Genomic DNA, 20,141 nt, shown 5'->3' with positions numbered 1-20,141 from the left:
AGGGATATATAATATTAATAAAGTCAGGAAAAAACTAAAGCGCGTCAAAGGAAATGGCTCTTAAAATATCACTTTCATCATCTTGTGGAATGCAATCGAACGTGATCGTGTCTGCAGCAATCACTTTGTAAAATGTTTGTTTGAACATCTGATTTGTTTGAGAAACTCTGTGATGCAATCGAGTTTATGCTCTACTATATTAGTAGTGTTAGAGTAAACTAAACGTAAAGAAAGGGCAAGAGATGACATTAGTTTGTGTTTTATTGTGGTTGCTATGCCTTTGGAGGTGGGAGGAAGCCGGAGTACAAGGAGGGAACCCATCCAGTAACGGGTAGAACATGCAAACTGAGTCCGGGAATCGAACCCAGAATCTTTGTATTGTGAGGTACATGCACTAACCCCTGTCACACCGTGCTGCAAAACAGCATCTTTCATGTGCTGTACAGACAGAGGCCCCAGTGAGAATTGAACTCACGACCCCTGGTTTACAAGACCAGTGCTCTAACCACTGAGCTTTGAGGCCTTGACACTCACTCTCACTTGTTTTAATACAATCAAGCTGCTGGAGAATCGTGTGAATAAAACCACAAAGAAGAAAAACAGATATATAATATTAATAAAGTCAGGAAAAAACGAAAGAGCGTCAAAGGAAATGGCTCTTAAAAATATCACCTCCATCATCTTGTGGAATGCAATCGAACGTGATCGTGTCTGCAGCAATCACTTTGTAAAATGTTTGTTTGAACATCTGATTTGTTTGAGAAACTCTGTGATACAATCGAGTTTATTCTCTTCTATATTAGTAGTGTTTGAGTAAACTAAACGTAAAGAAAGGACAAGAGATTGCATTAGTTTGTGTTCTATTGTTGTTGCTATGCCTTTGGAGGTGGGAGGAAGCCGGAGTACCCAGAGGGAACCCATGCAGTCACGGGTAGAACATGTAAACTGAGTCGGGGTATCGAACCCAGAACCTTTGTATTGTGAGGTACATGCACTAACCCCTGTAACACCGTGCTGCAAAACAGCATCTTTCATGTGCTGTACAGACAGAGGCCCCAGTGAGAATTGAACTCACGACCCCTGGTTTACAAGACCAGTGCTCTAACCACTGAGCTATGAGGCCTTGACACTCACTCACACTTGTTTTAATACAATCAAGCTGCTGGACGGTCGTGTGAATAAAACCGCAAAGAAGAAATATATATATATAATATTAATAAAGTCAGGAAAAAACTAAAGCGCGTCAAAGGAAATGGCTCTTAAAATATCACTTCCATCATCTTGTGGAATACAATCGGACAGTTAGTAGTTATGACTGGAAAATGTTTTATTTCAGCACACATAACAGTAGTGGTGTTACATAGGTGGGGTCCGTGGTGCACCCTACGTAATATCCGTTCTATATCACTACACCCACCAATAGTAAAATACCTTTATTTTGAAAAGAACTGCTGTCGAGTTGGGAACGGAAGTTGCTGACTTTTGGCGCGTGTGTAAATGGCTTGACCAAGATGGCGGACTGAGAGACTGTTCTTTCTGGAGAAGTCTTACATAAATATATATATCAGTGGAGGCTGGTGACTTCCAGAATTGAGGAGGCCATTTTTTTCCGCTTGCTCACTTCACTCGCGATGGAATGTTCCCTGTTCTCTTATCTGTCTTTGTGCTGGCCAAAGCAAAGGCATACTATTTGGAGTGTAAGCTACAGTCAGAAAGTTCTTGCTGATGCAATTCATTGTGCAGAGCTTAGCCTTGTGCCTTCCTGAAGAAATTACATTGCTGTAAGTCTATGAGCCTGCCTGATAATTAAGCTGAGAGATGACATTTGGATGTTATATAAACGCCAAGTGAACATGTGTAAAAGGCAGGAATTTTAATTATGTAGTTAAAAACAATTTAGTTTAGCTTACATTTTTCATTCTTCTACAGCTTCAACATGTAATCACCAATTTAATCAAGTTTAGCATATAAAAAAGATAAGATAACACTTTCTTTATCATATGTAGTTTTATTCAATATATTTAATATAAAATATGTAAAAATATGGTTCCAGTTGGCTTTATCTGCTGAGAAACACAGACAAAATGGAGTGTTATTACTACTGAGAACTAGTGGTGTAACACTGGTAGAGACATCTAATTAGTTCAACTCACATCTGGTTTAGCTGAGGGGCGGCATGCTCTCTCCTGGACTCCACTCCACAGGTTGGTGCTGGCTTCATTTACTGAGAAATACAGGACATGAAATTTTGTGTTATTACTACTGAGAACTAGTGGTGTAACACTGCTATTACTACTGAGAACTAGAGGTATAACACTGGTAGAGATTTCAACCCACCTCTGGTTTAGCTGAGGGGCGAGGGGCTCTCTCCACGACTCCACTCTACGGGTTGCAGCTGGCTTCATCTACTGAGAGACATGAAATGGAGTGTTATTACTACTGAGAACTAGTGGTGTAACACTGGTAGACACCCAGTTCATCCAAAAAGTAATTCAGATTGTACTGCAATTTCTTGAGAGCAAAGTAGTGAGAATACTCACAGGTCGTGTGGATCCAGAACGTGTCCAACTCAGCCATCCATCCCCAGATTAAAAAAAAACTGTAACGTTGATTGCAAAAACGGTCTTGTCTCTGCTTTTTGTTTCCCTTCAACAATTAAAAAAAAAGTACAAATTGCGCCAGAATCTCGCCGATTTCCGAGGTCGTTTTAAGCAAAAGTATTTGGCTATATGAGCTATAAACTTCACGGATGATAGCCAGGGGTGTTCTCTAAATTTCCTGAAAAGCACAAGTTGATAGGACACTCGTAGCCACTATGGCGAGTGTTTGTTTGACTGAAGTGGCTGGCGAATTCTCAAAATGGCTTCTGTGTTGATTAGGAAAGGAAAGGATTGATTCCAAATGAACCAGTAGCATGTGATTGGACGAACAAAATGTCAATCTTTCAGCCCTGGACACAATGCATGGTGAGGCCAGGCCTCCGTTGCCCACCCATTTTCAGTGATCTGGCCAATCACATATTGGCATGAAAAAGCATGCATTACATTGACTTCTATGAGAAGCTAATTTCCTAGGGGAGGCCTGGCCTCCCTTAATACAAACTGATAGGGAAATCTGGCCTGTTGCTTTACAATTGCAATATTGGGTTTTAGCCATGGGAACATTTAGATTTATGAACAAAACTAAAATAATATGAATATAAAAAATAAAAAATATGTTTTTTGTTAAAATAAATAAATAAAATAAATATATTTATTGTTTTTTTTAAATCTCTCTCTTCTCTCAAATTATTGGGGAGGCCAGGCCTCCTCCACCTCTATGGAGGAGCCTCCACTGATATATATATATATATATATATATATATATATATATATATATATATATATATATATATATATATATATATATATATATATATATATATATATATATATATATATATATATATATATATATATATATATATATATATATATATATATATATATACTTACTTACTGCGGTTATTACTATCTTTCTGGCTTGATCACTTGCCGTCAAAAATGTATTTTGATTTTTACAGCGCAGTTGCCGATTATTTAAAACAGGGGTCTCAAACACGCGGCCCGCGGGCCAATTGTGGCCCGGGAGACGTTATTTTGCGGCCCCCACCTTAATATGAAAGTTTAATGTTAGTGCGGCCCGCGAGTTTTAAATGAATGGCGCTTGACAGCGTTGTGTGCGGAGCTGGAGAAATCTACCAATCACGTTGTGGTATGAGGCTCTCGACAATATCGAGGGCGTGCCGTGATGGCACTGTCATCAGTGTCCTCTAGAATCTGTCACCGCATCATCTTTTTCTCCATACTAACAGCGTGCCAGCCCAGACACATGTTGTATGAGGCTTCTAGAGACACACGCAGGTTATTGCAAGACATACTTGAGGAACAGCCATACATTTCACACTGAGGGTGGTCATATTTTATTTTATTTATATTTTAACACTGTTACAAATATGCGCCACACTGTGAACCCACACCAAACAAGAATGACAAACACATTTCGGGAGAACATCCGCACCTAAACACAACATAAACACAACAGAACAAATACCCAGAATCCTTTGCAGCCCTAACTCTTCCGGGCTACAAAAACACCCCCGCTACCCCTAACCCCGCCCAACTCAACCCCCCCCCATCTCCCGAATTCGGAGGTCTCAAGGTTGGCAAGTATGCATTGATGTCACTTGCGTAATGCAAGCAGAGAAACATTTTGCCGCTTTTCTATGACACACGCTCTTCCTTCCTCCCTCCCTGCCTCCCTCCCTCGCCCGCCTGCTCGCTCCCGCCCCCGTTGTAAACAGTCCGGGCGGGGAAGACGAGCACTCCGCCGAAGGAGCGAGCGACAATACAAAAGTGTGGTGCACTGGACCCCAGCGCTGATACAGACGTGGTGATGTTAACCCGTTCGGGGCTAATTGTGCTACCGTAACTGTAAACTCCACCCCCCACCCTCCTCCCGTTGGCTCCAGACAGAGACGATTTTTGATGCAATATTTCTTTCACAGGGGCACCCCGACGTGTCTTATTTCATTTCATTTCATTTTTATTTATCTCCTTCATTGATGTGCATCTTTGATCGATAGACAATTATACCTCAATTTTTAAATTATACATTTACACACCAATGCCTGAGAAGGAGCAGGATGAAGAAAAATCTTATATTTTTCTGCCCCCTTCAACATAGTACGTAGTCTTACTTAATGATATCATATAAACAAACAATTACATCCAAATATAACGAAAACAAACAAAAAAACACAAGAAGTGCAAAACTTCATGATGTACAAAAAGAACAAAAAAAACAAAATAAGTAGTATACACCTCACAGGATGATACAAAACAAATACAAAACTAGGCAAAAAATAAGTAAAATAATAAATATAAAGCAAAATGTAAACAGTTATGGCTGTCCATATGATCTCATTGTTCTGTCCTTATATATTTTTTCAATTGGAATATATTTTTACAATCTTTTATCTCTTGTAAAGAGAATTCCATAGTTTAACCCCCACCACTGATATACACATTTGTTTTAAAGTTGTCCTTGAATACTGATGTTTGAAATGACCTTTTCTTCTATGCTCTTCATTCTCAGAAGTGATGACAAACATTTTTTGTAAATTTGCTGGTAATGTTTTACTTTTAGCCTTAAACATGACACATAATGTCTGTAACTTTACTAGCTCCTGTAGTTTCAATAAACCCGAATTAATAAATAATATGTTAGTGTGTTTTAAGTAATCTACTTTATGAATAATCCTTATAGCTCTTTTCTGTAGTTGATACAGAGAAAGTTGCGTTGCACAAGGAATACAATTTGAAACGTCATTATACAACTAGACATGCTGAGGAGTATGCAAAATACTAGGGGAGTGAACCGGGTTGCAAATTTTAAAACCAGTCTACTGAGGCAACAAGATTTCGTCAAGAATTGAAATGACCTTTTCTTCTATGCTCTTCATTCTCAGAAGTGATGACAAACATTTTTTGTAAATTTGCTGGTAATGTTTTACTTTTAGCCTTAAACATGACACATAATGTCTGTAACTTTACTAGCTCCTGTAGTTTCAATAAACCAGAATTAATAAATAATATGTTAGTGTGTTTTAAGTAATCTACTTTATGAATAATCCTTATAGCTCTTTTCTGTAGTTGATACAGAGAAAGTTGCGTTGCACAAGGAATACAATTTGAAACGTCATTATACAACTAGACATGCTGAGGAGTATGCAAAATACTAGGGGAGTGAACCGGGTTGCAAATTTTAAAACCAGTCTACTGAGGCAACAAGATTTCGTCAAGAAAGCAAGCGAAAAGAGCGATGCAGCAGTCAAAGCTAGCTACATGGTGAGTGAGATGGTTGCTAGGGCGGGAAAGCCATTCAAAGGAGGTGAATTCATTAAAAAGTGCATGTTAGATTTTTTTTAAGAAATCTTTTCTTGCGGCCCAGCCTCACCCAGTTTCTGCATCCAGTGGCCCCCAGGTAAATTGAGTTTGAGACCCCTGATTTAAAACAATAGTCAAAATGGCTTTTATTTTGAAAAAAAGATATTAAAAAAATAAACTGCCGCCATGTCGGGAGGAGAAGTCGCTAACTTTTGGGGCATGCGCAAAGCGATCGAGCAGTGGCAGTCCGAAAAGACCAAGATGGCGGAGGAGTTGAACATTTACGGTTTTATAGCCATGTAGAATCGAATATAGCATCAAACACATCAAAATATTGATTTTTCCTTTAGAGCGACGGAGTGTTATCTGAAGTGAAGATTGAAGACGTGATAGAAGATGGACGACTACTGCTATGCTAAGATGGCGACGTCCGGTAAAAGAGAACATGAAAGAGAATCTGCGCCGGAGAAAAAGACGAAGTATGAAGGTGAGTGAGTTAAAGTTTTTATAATTTGACAGCTATTTTAAGCTCTAAATGGGTGTTAATGACAAATTAACCCAATTTGCTGAAGAATGTAAAGAAAGAGCCGCCATGATTGTTAGCTTGAAGAAGGCAGTGGAGTTCACATCAGAGGAGATGAAAGAATGCAAAAGTCAAATGAAGAAAGTGGAAGAGCAAAACAAGCGCTTGTGTAAAAAAAAAAAAAAATAGAGTTGCACTTATAAGTGATAAATAAATGACTTCCATCAATATTCAAAACAAGTAAATTCTACTTACCAAATTCAAATGCCAACTCAAATGTGCAAACTGAGGCTACCAGAATTAGACTTCCTTTTATTGTCATTCAAATTTGAACTTTACAGTACAGATAAGAACGATATTTCGTTGCCATTAGCTCATGGTAGTGCAGGATAAAAAAGCAATAAGGTGCATATATAAATAAATAGATTACTGTACAGATAAATATATTGCAGTTTTGTATATGCATCCACGTTTATGGATATATGTTATATTGTCTTTTTTATTCCAGCGAGTTAATCCATTTTTGTGGGGGAATTGAGGGGATTATTATGATGCGTTCAAGACTGACCAACTGCATCTCTGTCTGGACTGGAGCCTGCAGTGCCTCAGACTGGAAGTGTCCGCAGAGAGTGGTGAGGACGGCGGAAAAGATCATCAGGACTCCTCTTCCTCCTATCCAGGAGATCGCAAAAAGCCGCTGCCTGACCAGGGCTCGGAAAATCTGCAGAGACTCCTTCCACCCCCACCAAGGACTGTTTTCACTGCTGGACTCTAGAAAGAGGTTCCGCAGCCTCCGTAGCAGAACCTCCAGGTTCTGTAACAGCTTCTTCCCTCAGGCCATAAGACTCTTGAACGCATCATAATAATCCCCTCAATTCCCCCCAAAAATTGATTAACTCGCTGGAATAAAAAAGACAATATAACATACATCCATAAATGTGGATGCATATGCAAAAGTGCAACATATTTATCTGTACATTAATCTATTTATTTATATCTGCACCTAATTGCTTTTTTAACCTGCACTGCAACCAGCTAATGGCAACAAAATGTCGTTCTTATCTGTACTGTAAAGTTCACATTTGAATGACAATAAAAAGAAGTCTAAGTCTTAAAGGCCTACTGAAATGAATTTTTTTTATTTAAACGGGGATAGCAGATCTATTCTATGTGTCATACTTGATCATTTCGCGATATAGCCATATTTTTGCTGAAAGGATTTAGTATAGAACAACGACGATAAAGATTGCAACTTTTGGTATCTGATAAAAAAAAGGCTTGCACCTACCGGAAGTAGCGTGACGTAGTCAGTTGAACATATACGCAAAGTTCCCTATTGTTTACAATGATGGCCGCATGAAGTGAGAGAAATTCGGACCGAGAAAGCGACAATTTCCCCATTAATTTGAGCGAGGATGAAAGATTTGTGGATGAGTAAAGTGCAAGTGAAGGACTAGTGGGGAGTTGAAGCTATTCAGATAGGGAAGATGCTGTGAGAGCCGGGGGTGACCTGATATTCAGCTGGGAATGACTACAACAGTAAATAAACACAAGACATATATATACTCTATTAGCCACAACACAACCAGGCTTATATTTAATATGCCACAAATTAATCCTGCATAAAAACACCTGCGTGTTTGTTATGCTAGCTCCTAGCTCCTCTGCTAGCTCCTAGCTCCATAGAACACGCCAATACAATTCAAACACCTGATCAACACACACGATCACTCAGCCCAAAAGACCGTTTACCTAACCCAAGGTTCATAAAGCTTATATATTTTTAAAAAGTTACGTACGTGACGCGCACATACGGTCAAGTTATCGAATGTTTAGCAGCCAAGGCTGCATACTCACGGTACCTGATATTCAGCTGGGAATGACTACAACAGTAAATAAACACAAGACATATATATACTCTATTAGCCACAACACAACCAGGCTTATATTTAATATGCCACAAATTAATCCTGCATAATAACACCTGCGTGTTTGTTATGCTAGCTCCTAGCTCCTCTGCTAGCTCCTAGCTCCATAGAACACGCCAATACAATTCAAACACCTGATCAACACACACAATCACTCAGCCCAAAAGACCGTTCACCTAACCCAAGGTTCATAAAGCTTATATATTTTTAAAAAGTTACGTACTTGACGTGCACGTACGGTACGTGTTATGCTAGCTCCTAGCTCCTCTGCTAGCTCCTAGCTCCATAGAACACGCCAATACAATTCAAACACATGATCAACACACACAATCACTCAGCCCAAAAGACCGTTCACCTAACCCAAGGTTCATAAAGCTTATATATTTTAAAAAAGTTACGTACATACGCAAAAAAAAGCCAAAGCTGCATACTCACAGTAGCACGTCTGCGTCTTTGTCATCCAAATCAAAGTAATCCTGGTAAGAGTCTGTGTTGTCCCAGTTCCCTACAGGCGTCTGTGTATCCAAATCAAAAGTCCTCCTGGTTAGAGTCTCTGTTATCCGAGTTCTTCCATCTTGACTGCATCTTTCGGGAATGTAAACAAAGAAGCGCCGGCTGTGTACTGTTGTGGCTGACTACGTTCGAAAAATACGTCCATTTCGCACCGACAACTTTCTTCTTTGCTTGCTTGGCTTCCTTCTCCATAATGCAATGAACATGATTGAAACAGATTCACGAACACAGATGTCCAGAATACTGTGGAATTATGAAATGAAAACAGAGCTTTTTCGTATCGGCTTCAATGTGGAAGGCATACCCGTGTTCGCCGGGCTACGTCACACGCATACGTCATCCGCAGAGGCGTTTCGAACCGGAAGTTTAGCGGCAAATTTAAAATGTCACTTTATAAGTTAACCCGGCCGTATTGGCATGTGTTATAATGTTAAGATTTCATCATTGATATATAAACTATCAGACTGCGTGGTCGGTAGTAGTGGGTTTCAGTAGGCCTTTAAGAGTCTAATGGCCTGAGGGAAGAAGCTGTTACAGAACCTGGAGGTTCTGCTACGGAGGCTGCGGAACCTCTTTCTAGAGTCCAGCAGTGAAAAGTGAAAATTGAAGTGAATTATATTTATATAGCGCTTTTTCTCTAGTGACTCAAAGCGCTTTTACATAGTGAACCCCAATATCGAAGTTACATTTAAACCAGTGTGGGTGGCACTGGGAGCAGGTGGGTAAAGTGTCTTGCCCAAGGACACAACTGCAGTGACTAGGATACCAACCGAGCTATACCGCTCAATATAAATTGATCACTTTGGGGGAGTTTCAGTCCTTTTTAAAATATCGAGAAACCAGTTCTCTTGGGAAATGTACTTGCTTTCAAATTGAATAATCACTTAATCGTTTTAAATGATTTTTGACCTGTTGTGGTATGACTGCTGTTGTTTTGTTGTATTGTCTTCTTGTAATTATTATTCTGACTTTGTTTGTGCCGCCCTCTTTGTCAGGTCGCTCTTGAAAAAGAGATTTTAATCTCAATGAGTCTTTACCTGGTTAAATGAAGGAAATTGATTGATTGAAACAGATTCGCCCAACAGTCACAATATAAAAATATTTAAATGAACCAACTTGAAAAATCTCAATCCCACTTAAAAGGGTTATAGTCCACAGTGAGTCACCCCTTTAAAATCTGGTTGAATACTTTGTATTCCTGCTCAAAGAGGTCCATTATGTTTTATTCATATACTTTTCAAATTTTCTTGTAATCAGACAATATTTTTGGTATATTAAATGTTTTTACCTAGGTAAAAATTCCATCTATGAAGAACATTTGAAAAGTACTTTGTATTCCTCTATAAATAAATTTAAAAGAGTCTGTCCGCTTCTGGTAGCTTTTCCTGTCAAAATAAAGTTTGTAAAAACTAAAAAAACATTTAAATTCATACAATACAAGATTAAACATACAGCTGAGTAAAAACACTGCAAGATAGGTCAACTAACCAGCGTTCTTCAGCACTAGGGCTGCAACTAGCGACTTTTTTTGATAGTTGGCTAGTCATGGACTATCTTAATGATTAGTCGACTAAGCGGATTATAAAGCGTACACACATTAAGTGGCTGTAATTTAGCCATCTGCTTTTAAATGCAGCTTGAAATATTTTAGGCAAGTGCTTACAAACAAAAAGGATGGCTAATTCATTCACAAATTGTTATTTTTACTCAGGCATGGCCCTAGCCAATCTGGCGCCCTAGGCAAGATTTTAGGTGGCGCCCCACCCACATCGGCAGTGAAGTGTATATACTCACAAGAAACCAAATAGCTTTGTCTTTGACCTTTTTTTTTACTTAAAGAAAGCAAATTAACATAGTATATGAGAATGTTATGTTATGATTATCTTTAACCGAATCACAGCAGTGCTCAAATTAAAAAAAACAGCATTCCCTCTCATGTGATATTGCTTAATCAACATTAATGATGTGCACTTTAACAAGTAGGCTTACAACTATACCTAATATATAAAGGGGTGGAAAAGTGACTATTACCTGCAGGGCAAACATTAGCTAACCAGAAGGCAATAACAATGTAAACAGAAAACACCTGCTTAAAAGATCTAATACAAATGTCCCTGTTTCCATAACAATTTAGCCCCCTCCACAATATTAACCCGACGTTAAAACAGAACTAGCTATTTATTGATTAGCAATTGCCGAATCATGTAACATTAGCTTAATGCTAAAAAGCCAGGTTACTATCACATTCTGTAACAGAAAAATAATTTCATGTAGGCTAACGTTACCTCCCTGCTACCTCTGTCTTTTTCTCGTTTCTCCTCTTCTTTTCTCTTTTTTCTTCCCTGGGCACCTGACAGTTTTGGCCGTTTTGACATCTTGTGTTGATTTTTTGATGCGGTGACGTCCATAAACAGTCATGATACGGAAAGGGAGGGGGGCGCACCGTACGGGGGCGTAATGTTGTAACAAATAATATTTCTATTAAATAGGCTTTACTTTGCATTTTAATTAATGTGGGATTATTTTTTGTATTTAGAAATAATAGTACCAACTTTTTTTTTTTTTTTTTTTTCTCCAACATTTGTGGCACTGGCGTGGCGCCCCCTGATGGACGGCGCCCTTAGCATTTGCCTATACGGCCTATGCCACGGGCCGGCCCTGTTTTTACTGTATACTGCCTGTTACAAAAAAATAACTTTAACTTTAGTCCAGATAAAAGTGCTAAAATAACAAAAGGACAGTTAAACTTAACTATCATTTTAATCCACTTTGTATCCTTTTTATGTCGTTGCCCCTGTTATTTTAATTGAATTGTTGTTTTACTTCACCTATGTTTTGTACAGCGATTTTTGATTGTATCTGTGAAAAGCGCTTCATAAATAAAATGTACTTTACTTACTTACTTAAAATAGTAGCAATAACAACAACCGATAGAACACCAAAACTAAGTGGTTCAAAAAGAACCAAGCATTTTGTGATGATGTGTTTTAAAAAGCTGTATATTATCATTGATTAACCCATGGCATTTTATTAATCAATCTAATACACACAATGTATAGAATTAAATCATTGATTAATTCTTAACAGTTTAGCTATCTAATAGTTTGTATGTTTATTGTTATGATACCCACGCATTGGGGCCTAACGTTTTGTGCGCGTGTGCGTGATTGATGTTTGTTATTGTGCTTTTCTTCATTGCACTGCAAATTGACGCCGCTTTAAAAAGTACTGGAATTGATTTAGACAAAGTTTACCTGGTGGGCTTTGGCTAAAATAATAGTCAAAGTTATTTTTCACACCACTTCGTCTCACACTTGTTAGCTAGCTAGCGAGGTAACAAGCTAATTCTTACTGAGTTGAGACTTCGTCCTCCAGATGTCCGACATTCCTCTGCTTCCCTTGTGTAATGTTCATATTGTTGTTACTCAGCCACCGTTTGTGGGTCTGATGGACCTGTTGCATTTTGTGGCTTTTAATGCCTTACAATCAAACACTTTTATGTTAAAATAGTGAACAGATGTTTATTGGGATAAGGTAAACATCTGTTCAGTATTTTAACAACAGTATGAACGTTGCACGGAAAATTTCTCTGCCAGTTTCTGCATCCCACAGGGATTCTTCTTTTGTGTTTCTGCACCTGCGGTTCCCACACAAGGTTGCAACATTGTTTGTCAACACTGTCTGCTCTCATTTTCTCGCACATTTGACCCTCTGATGTTCTGTGTACCTACACTCTGTCCTCCTCCTGTCTAGGCCTGTCCAGTGGACCCGTACATCTTATATGTAATAGAAATGAGTAGGAAGGGGGGGTGTATGGTGTGTGGTCATTAAGTATGTATTCTGATATATGTTCTTCACAGGAAATGAGCCAAAGTCAGTGAGTCTCTGTTTGAAAAATTAATTAATTGTATCATTTTTCTTTTAATAAAAAATGAAAACGGGTCCCACAGACCCAAACACCACACAAGGGTTAGATGCTCCCATACCACAGATGTAGTGTCATAAAAACAAGAGACGCTTGTCAAAAATGTGCAAGGTATTCATATCCTTAAAAATAATAAGAGGACATGTTCCCACACTTGACATGTTTACACGCAATGTTGTTCGTGCGGCCGCCCTGACTTGCATCCCTTCCGGAAAAACACGAGTGATGCTGATAACTATTGCTGACAAACGTATTTGTCACAGACAATATTTGTTTTCTATGTTTGTTTACAATGTCGACAAATTGTTGCACGCCTATTCAGCACACAGATGCCCCACATAAGTTACTGCAAGAAATAAAACGTTTTCTATTATTAGTAGCAAAGTTTTGCAATATGTTACCATCTCGATTTTTTTTTCCCACCACACGGTTGTAATAACCTAATGTTCATTCGAGCTTCACTTGTCTGAGTCTCAGCCAAGTCATGTAAACATTGATCCATCATTATGGCAAGGCACTAAATGAATGACAATGTAACACTACACGCACATACAGTACATAAAAGAAAGTGTGTAATGTGTGTTTGTGTCCTGCAGACGTCCAGCAGCTGATTGGTCATCCAGAAGAACTTCCCCCTCAGTCGGAAGGGAAGAGCTCCACTTTGAAGCAGGAGACTCCACAACCCCCCTGCATTAAAAAGGAAGAGGAGGAACTCTGCATCACTCAGGAGGGAGAGTGTCTTCTAGGACCACAGGAAGCTGATTACACCAAGTTGCCACTGACTGTTGTCTCTGTGAAGACTGAAGATGATGAAGAGAAACCACATCTAGACAACCTCTTAACTCCACTACCAGATAGGGAGGTTGAAAAACTTTTGAGCAGCAAAACAGACTGTGAAGGTGATATGAGGACTCACACTGACAACAAACACTCTGAATGCTCTAAAAAGAAGACCGGTAAAAAATGTTTAAGCTGCTCAGTTTGTGCTAAAAACTTTACTGAAAAGGGACATTTGACCGAACACAAAATGACACACACGGGAGAAAGTGTGTAGTGAGTTTAAGGAGAAACATCTCATGGATCATGTCTGAGCTAAAGTGTGTTTGTGTTGTTTGTGTCCTGCAGAAGTCCAGCAGCTGATTGGTCAGTCAGAAGAACTTCCCCCTCAGTTAGGGGGAAACTCCACTTTGAAGCAGGAGACTCCACAACCACCCTGCATTAAAAAGGAAGAGGAGGAACTCTGGATCACTCAGGAGGGAGAGTGTCTTCTAGGACCACAGGAGGATGATCTCACCAAGTTGCCACTGACTGTTGTCTCTGTGAAGACTGAAGATGATGAAGAGAAATCACAACCAGACAACCTTTTAGCTCCACTCTCGGATAGTGAGGCTGAAGATGAGGCTGAAGAACCTTTGAGCAGCGAAACAGACTGTGAAGGTGATATGAGGACTCACACTGACAGCAAACACTCTACAAAAAAGAGAGGAAAAAGACGTTATAGCTGCTCAGTTTGTGGTAAAGGCTTTTCTCGAAAGAGCATTTTGACTCGACACATGAGAACACATACGGGAGAAAAACCATTTAAGTGCTCAGTTTGTGGTAAAAGCTTTTCCCAAAAAGGACATTTGATTGAACACATGAGAACACACACAGGAGAAAAAACATTTAATTGCTTAGATTGTTGTAAAAGCTTTACTAGAAAGAGCCATTTGACCCAACACATGAGATCGCACACAGGAGAAAAACCGTTTAAGTGTTCCGTGTGCGGTAAAAGTTTTTCGCAAAAGATCCGTTTGACTGAACACACGAGAACGCACACAGGAGAAAAACCGTTTAATTGTTCAGTTTGCGGTAAAAGCTTTCCTCGAAACAGCGACGTGACTCAACACATGAGAACACACACAGGCGAAAAACCATTTAAGTGCTCCGTTTGTGGTAAAAGCTTTCCTCATAAGACCAATTTAATTCAACACATGAGAACACACACAGGAGAAAAAACATATATTTGTTCAGTTTGTGGTAAATGCTTTTCTCGAAAGAACAATATGATTCAACACATGACGACACACGGGATAAAGTAACTTGTAATTGTTCCTTTTGTTTTCAAAAGAGCTATTTGACTCAACACACAATAAAACTCACTGGAGAGAATCTATATAATCTATATTTTTTGACCCAACACGTAATGCAACACACAGGAGAAAATACATTCAGTTGATCAGTCTGCGATAAAAGATTCCATTTTAATGCAGATGCAGTAAGACACATAAGAACACACAGGGGGAATAACCAATCAGATAGTTTGTAGTATTTTGCGCATACATTGCAACATCCACCCAAAGCCAAGACCTCCTCCAAAATAGGTTTGCTGCTTCTTTCAAAAATATCCGAGGTCTTCATACAAATTTAAATTATCTGTTGCATAATCTTATCTACTCATGACCCCATGTCTTGTGTGTGTCTGAAACTTTCCTGAATAATAAGATAGATGCTTGTAGTGCTTGGTTACTCCTTCTTCAGACGAGCCTGATGACTTCAGCCGGGGAAGAATAGTAGTCTTCTTTTACCGCCTCTAGATTGCCTGACTCTGAACACCAACAACATGAATTGATCTGCCTGAAATTACACCTTCCAGGTCGCCTGTTGTTAAAGTTTAAGTACCAATGATTGTCACACACACTAGGTGTGGCGAAATGATTCTCTGCATTTGACCCATCACCCTTGATCACCCCCTGGGAGGTGAGTTTTGTGTCTACAGACCAACATCAGATGATGACTCAGTGTATGATGTAATATCTGAGCATATTGACATATTCAATATTTGCACCCAAAGTCTGAAATGGTTCTTCTTGGGGATCTGAATGTGCCATCATGGAGACTGGCTGGGAAGTAAAAAGACTTGACACTCATGGGGAAGGTGCTCATTAATTAGTTATACTCAGCAGCCTCCACCAACTAGTTGATGATCCTACTAGGATTGGGAATGATGGAAATTGCTCCAAAATGGATCTTCTTACTACTTCACCAGACAATCATGTTGTCACTGTCAGTGCTTCTCTTGGCTCCTCTGACCACTGTGTGGTATCTACTGTGGCTAATACGTGGCTGATGTTAAGCTGAACTCTCAAAAGAACAAGGAGCCAATACAGCGTGGGCCTATGTTAGTTTCAACATTACTCTAAAGTAGAGGTATCCGATAATATCGGGCTGCAGATATTATCGTCCGATAACTGCTTTAAAAAGTAATATCGGAAATTATCAGTATTGGTTTAAAAAAAATAAAATTTATAACTTTTTAAAATGACGCTGTACGAAGTGGTACACGGACGTAGGGAGAAGTACAGAGCGCCAATAAACCTTAAAGGCACTGCCTTTGCGTGCCGGCCCAATCACATAATATCTACGGCTTTTCACACACACAAGTGAATGCAAGGCATACTTGGTCACCAGCCATACAGGTCACACTGAGGGTGGCCGTATAAACAACTTTAACACTGTTACAAATATGCGCCACACTGTGAACTGTTGCGTTTGACCAGATGTTCCTCCAAGTGGGATGTAAAACGCTAGTCAGTCCCAAGTTCCTTAGATGACATATAAACTGAACTCAACGGTACCACCAAGCACAGAATTGGTATTTTGTAATTTATTGTCAAATATTTGAGAATAGAGACCAGCCTCGAACAACACATACAAATGCGTAGCCCAAGTTGATCTGAAAACATACCGGAATGCACTCTCCTCTTCAATATCTCCCCCCGCCCTCACTTCTCTCACTTCAAACACATTCTCCTTGTCTCTTATCTTGAGTCTGGCCTGGGAAGCAGAACAGGGAGTATTCCTCCTTCTCGTGTTATCTCTACTCTCTGCATTCCACTGCTAGAAGACCGACACCTTACTTTGCAGACTAGTAAAGAAGGAAGAATACTAGCTATTTTGTAATACGATTATGGAGGAAAGAAGAAACACAAAAATATGGATATATGAAAATATATATATATCCTTCAGAACCCACACCAAACAAGAATGACAAACACATTTCGGGAGAACATCCGCACCGTAACACAACATAAACACAACAGAACAAATACCCAGAACCTCTTGCAGCACTAACTCTTCCGGGACGCTACAATATACACCCCCCGACTGGCCCACCTCAACCTCCTCATACTCTCTCAGCATGTCCCAAATTCCAAGCTGCTGTTAAGTTAAAGTTAAACTTAAAGTTAAAGTTAAATGATTGTCACACACACTAGGTGTGGTGAAATTTGTCCTCTGCATTTGACCCATCCCCTTGTTCACCCCCTTGGAGGTGAGGGGAGCAGTGGGCAGCCGCGGGGCCGCGCCCGGGAATCATTATTGATGATTTAACCCCCAATTCCAACCCTTGATGCTGAGTGCCAAGCAGGGAGGTATGGGTCCCATTTTTATAGTCTTTGGTATGACTCGGCCGGGGTTTGAACTCACAACCTACCGATCTCAGGGCGGACACTCTAACCACTAGGCCACTGAGTAGGCCTAGTGGTTAAAAAGCATGTAAAAAAAAAAAAAGCACTTTGTGACTTCAATAATAAATATGGCAGTGCCATGTTGGCATTTTTTTCCATAACTTGAATTTATTTATTTTGGAAAACTTTGTTACATTGTTTATTGCAGGGGTGCTCACACTTTTCCTGCAGGCGAGCTACTTTTCAATTGATCAAGTCGCGGGGATCTACCTCATTCATATATATCATTTATATTTACTTATTTATGAAATATATGTTTTTGTTAACATGTTAAAGGTGTTTAATGATAATGCAAGCATGTTTAACACATATAGTTAATATTGTTAATAAATTAAAGGTGTTTAATGATAATACAAGAATGTTTAATACATATAGTTAATATTGTTAACAAGTTAAAGGTGTTTAAAGATCATGCAAGCATGTTTAACACATATAGATTTCTTTCTTTCATGAAGACAAGAATACAAGTTGGTGTAATACCTGATTGTGATGACTTGCATTGATAGGAATCAGACAGTGGTGCTGATAACGTCCACATTTTCAAATGGAGGAGAAAAAAAGTCTTCCTTTCTGTCCAATACCACATGAAAGTGGTTGGTTTTTGGCATCTTATTTGTCCAGCTTCCGTACTCCTTTTGTGTGCTGTACAGACAGAGGCCCCAGTGAGAATTGAACTCACGACCCCTGGTTTACTAGACCAGTGCTTTAACCACTGAGCTATGAGGCCTTGACACTCCCTCACACTTGCTATAATACAATCAAGCTGCTGGACGATCGTGTGCATAAAACCGCAAAGAAGAAAAACGGATATATAATATTAATAAAGTCAGGCAAAAAACGAAAGAGCGTCAAAGGAAATGGCTCTTAAAAATATCACTTTCATCATCTTGTGGAATACAATCGTACCATGCTCGTGTCTGCAGCCATCACTTTGTAAAATGTTTATTTGAACATCTGATTTGTTTGAGAAACTGTGATGCAATCGAGTTTATTCTCTACTATATTAGTAGTGTTTGAGAGAACCTAAACGTAAAGAAAGGAAAAGAGATTGCATTAGTTTGTGTTCTATTGTGGTTGCTATGCCTTTGGAGGTGGGAGGAAGCCGGAGTACCCGGAGGGAACCCACGCAGTCACGGGCAGAACATGCAAACTCTACACACTGAACCCGGGACCTTCGTATTGTGAGGTACATGCAGTAACCCCTGTTCTCCAACGTGGTGCAAAACAGCATGTGCTCCTATGTTCCTATCAATGCAAGTCATCACAATCAGGTATTACACCAACTTGTATTCTTGTTTTCATGAAAGAAAGAAATCTATATGTGTTAAACATGCTTGCATTATCTTTAAACACCTTTAACTTGCTGCAAAGACAGAGGCCCCAGTGAGAATTGAACTCACGACCCCTGGTTTACAAGACCAGTGCTCTAACCACTGAGCTATGAGGCCTTGACACCCACTTCCACTTGCTTTAATACAATCAAGCTGTACGATCCTGTGAATAAAACTGCAGAGAAGAAAAACGGATATATAATATTAATAAAGTTAGGAAAAAACGAAAGAGCGTCAAAGAAATGGCTCTTTAATATATCACTTCCAGCACCTTGTGGAATACAATCGGACCATGCTTGTGTCTGCAGCAATCACTTTGTAAAATGTTTGTTTGAACATCTGATTTGTTTGAGAAACTGTGATGCAATCGAGTTTATTCTCTACTATATTAGTAGTGTTTGAGAGAACTAAACGTAAAGAAAGGAAAAGAGATTGCATTAGTTTGTGTTCTATTGTGGTTGCTATGCCTTTGGAGGTAGGAGGAAGCCGGAGTACCCGGAGGGAACCCACGCAGTCACGGGTAGAACATGCAAACTCTGCATGCTGAGTCCGGGAATCGAACCCAGGAGCTTCGTATTGTGAGGCACATGCACTAACCCCTGTTTCACCGTGCTGCAAAAGAGAACCTTTCATGTGCTGCAAAGACAAAGGCCCCAGTGAGAATTGAACTCACGACCCCTGGTTTACAAGACCAGTGCTCTAACCACTGAGCTATGAGGCCTTGACACCCACTTTCACTTGCTTTAATACAATCAAGCTGCTGTACGATCCTGTGAATAAAACCGCAGAGAAGAAAAACGGATATATAATATTAATAAAGTTAGGAAAAAACTAAAGAGCGTCAAAGGAATTGGCTCTTTAATATATCACTTCCAGCACCTTGTGGAATACAATCGGACCATGCTTGTGTCTGCAGCAATCACTTTGTAAAATGTTTGTTTGAACATCTGATTTGTTTGAGAAACTCTGTGATGCAATCGAGTTTATTCTCTACTATATTAGTAGTGTTTAAGAGGATTTAACGTAAATAAAGGACAAGAGATTGCATTAGTTTGTGTTCTATTGTGGTTGCTATGCCTTTGGAGATGGGAGGAAGCCGGATTACCCGGAGGGAACCCACGCAGTCACGGGTAGAACATGCAAACTCTGCACGCTGAGTCCGGGAATCGAACCCAGGATCTTCGTATTGTGAGGCACATGCACTAACCTCTGTTTCACCGTGCTGCAAAAGAGAACCTTTCATGTGCTGCAAAGACAGAGGCCCCAGTGAGAATTGAACTCACGACCCCTGGTTTACAAGACCAGTGCTCTAACCACTGAGCTATGAGGCCTTGACACCCACTCACACTTGTTTTAATACAATCAAGCTGCTGGAGGATCGTGCGGATAAAACCGCAAAGAAGAAAAACGGATATATGATATTAAAAAAGGCAGGACAGAAACGAAAGAGCGTTAAAGAAAATGGCTCTTAAAAATATCACTTTCA

At 39.5% G+C, this 20,141-nt stretch overlaps 4 protein-coding genes, 1 long non-coding RNA gene and 6 other non-coding genes across 11 annotated transcripts in view; 2 read left to right on the top strand and 9 right to left on the bottom strand.

The window, feature by feature from the left end:
- LOC133632464 (uncharacterized) overlaps positions 1 to 20,141 on the top strand; it is a 508,815-nt gene that overhangs the window by 84,019 nt on the left and 404,655 nt on the right. The gene's annotated exons all lie outside the window — the stretch shown is intronic.
- Positions 1 to 20,141, bottom strand: part of LOC133632484 (zinc finger protein OZF-like) — a 421,867-nt gene that overhangs the window by 198,736 nt on the left and 202,990 nt on the right. The gene's annotated exons all lie outside the window — the stretch shown is intronic.
- The window catches only part of LOC133632486 (gastrula zinc finger protein XlCGF57.1-like), a 295,607-nt gene that overhangs the window by 168,264 nt on the left and 107,202 nt on the right, over positions 1 to 20,141 (bottom strand). The gene's annotated exons all lie outside the window — the stretch shown is intronic.
- trnat-ugu (transfer RNA threonine (anticodon UGU)) lies at positions 451 to 523 on the bottom strand. The gene has a single exon. It is a non-coding gene; the product is annotated as a tRNA-Thr (tRNA).
- Positions 1,051 to 1,123, bottom strand: trnat-ugu (transfer RNA threonine (anticodon UGU)). Its single transcript has one exon. It is a non-coding gene; the product is annotated as a tRNA-Thr (tRNA).
- Positions 1,891 to 3,032, bottom strand: LOC133632564 (uncharacterized). The gene is made up of 4 exons (XR_009821686.1): positions 2,541 to 3,032; positions 2,338 to 2,408; positions 2,154 to 2,224; positions 1,891 to 2,066 (listed from the first exon to the last, which is right to left on the bottom strand). It is a non-coding gene; the product is annotated as an uncharacterized LOC133632564 (long non-coding RNA).
- LOC133632562 (oocyte zinc finger protein XlCOF7.1-like) lies at positions 6,148 to 14,061 on the top strand. Its single transcript, XM_062025034.1, has 2 exons — positions 6,148 to 6,414; positions 13,413 to 14,061. The coding sequence occupies exons 1-2, from the start codon at positions 6,324 to 6,326 to the stop codon at positions 13,868 to 13,870; spliced, it is 549 nt and encodes a 182-aa protein (XP_061881018.1). The 5' UTR covers positions 6,148 to 6,323; the 3' UTR covers positions 13,871 to 14,061.
- On the bottom strand, positions 17,979 to 18,051 carry trnat-agu (transfer RNA threonine (anticodon AGU)). The gene has a single exon. It is a non-coding gene; the product is annotated as a tRNA-Thr (tRNA).
- Positions 18,700 to 18,772, bottom strand: trnat-ugu (transfer RNA threonine (anticodon UGU)). Its single transcript has one exon. It is a non-coding gene; the product is annotated as a tRNA-Thr (tRNA).
- Positions 19,304 to 19,376, bottom strand: trnat-ugu (transfer RNA threonine (anticodon UGU)). Its single transcript has one exon. It is a non-coding gene; the product is annotated as a tRNA-Thr (tRNA).
- On the bottom strand, positions 19,914 to 19,986 carry trnat-ugu (transfer RNA threonine (anticodon UGU)). Its single transcript has one exon. It is a non-coding gene; the product is annotated as a tRNA-Thr (tRNA).

The sequence above is a fragment of the Entelurus aequoreus genome, linkage group LG17 (assembly GCF_033978785.1).
Source record: "Entelurus aequoreus isolate RoL-2023_Sb linkage group LG17, RoL_Eaeq_v1.1, whole genome shotgun sequence".
Classification (NCBI taxonomy): domain Eukaryota; kingdom Metazoa; phylum Chordata; class Actinopteri; order Syngnathiformes; family Syngnathidae; genus Entelurus; species Entelurus aequoreus.
Note: the sequence above shows the minus strand (reverse complement) of the source record. Positions and strands in the feature narration are given on the sequence as shown.

Excerpts from the sequence above, each read along its gene's own strand:
- LOC133632562 (XM_062025034.1), top strand. The coding sequence starts at position 6,324 with ATGGACGACTACTGCTATGCTAAGATGGCGACGTCCGGTAAAAGAGAA. Across the intron at positions 6,415-13,412 it reads GAAAAAGACGAAGTATGAAG|ACGTCCAGCAGCTGATTGGT; the intron begins GTGAGTGAGTTA and ends TGTGTCCTGCAG.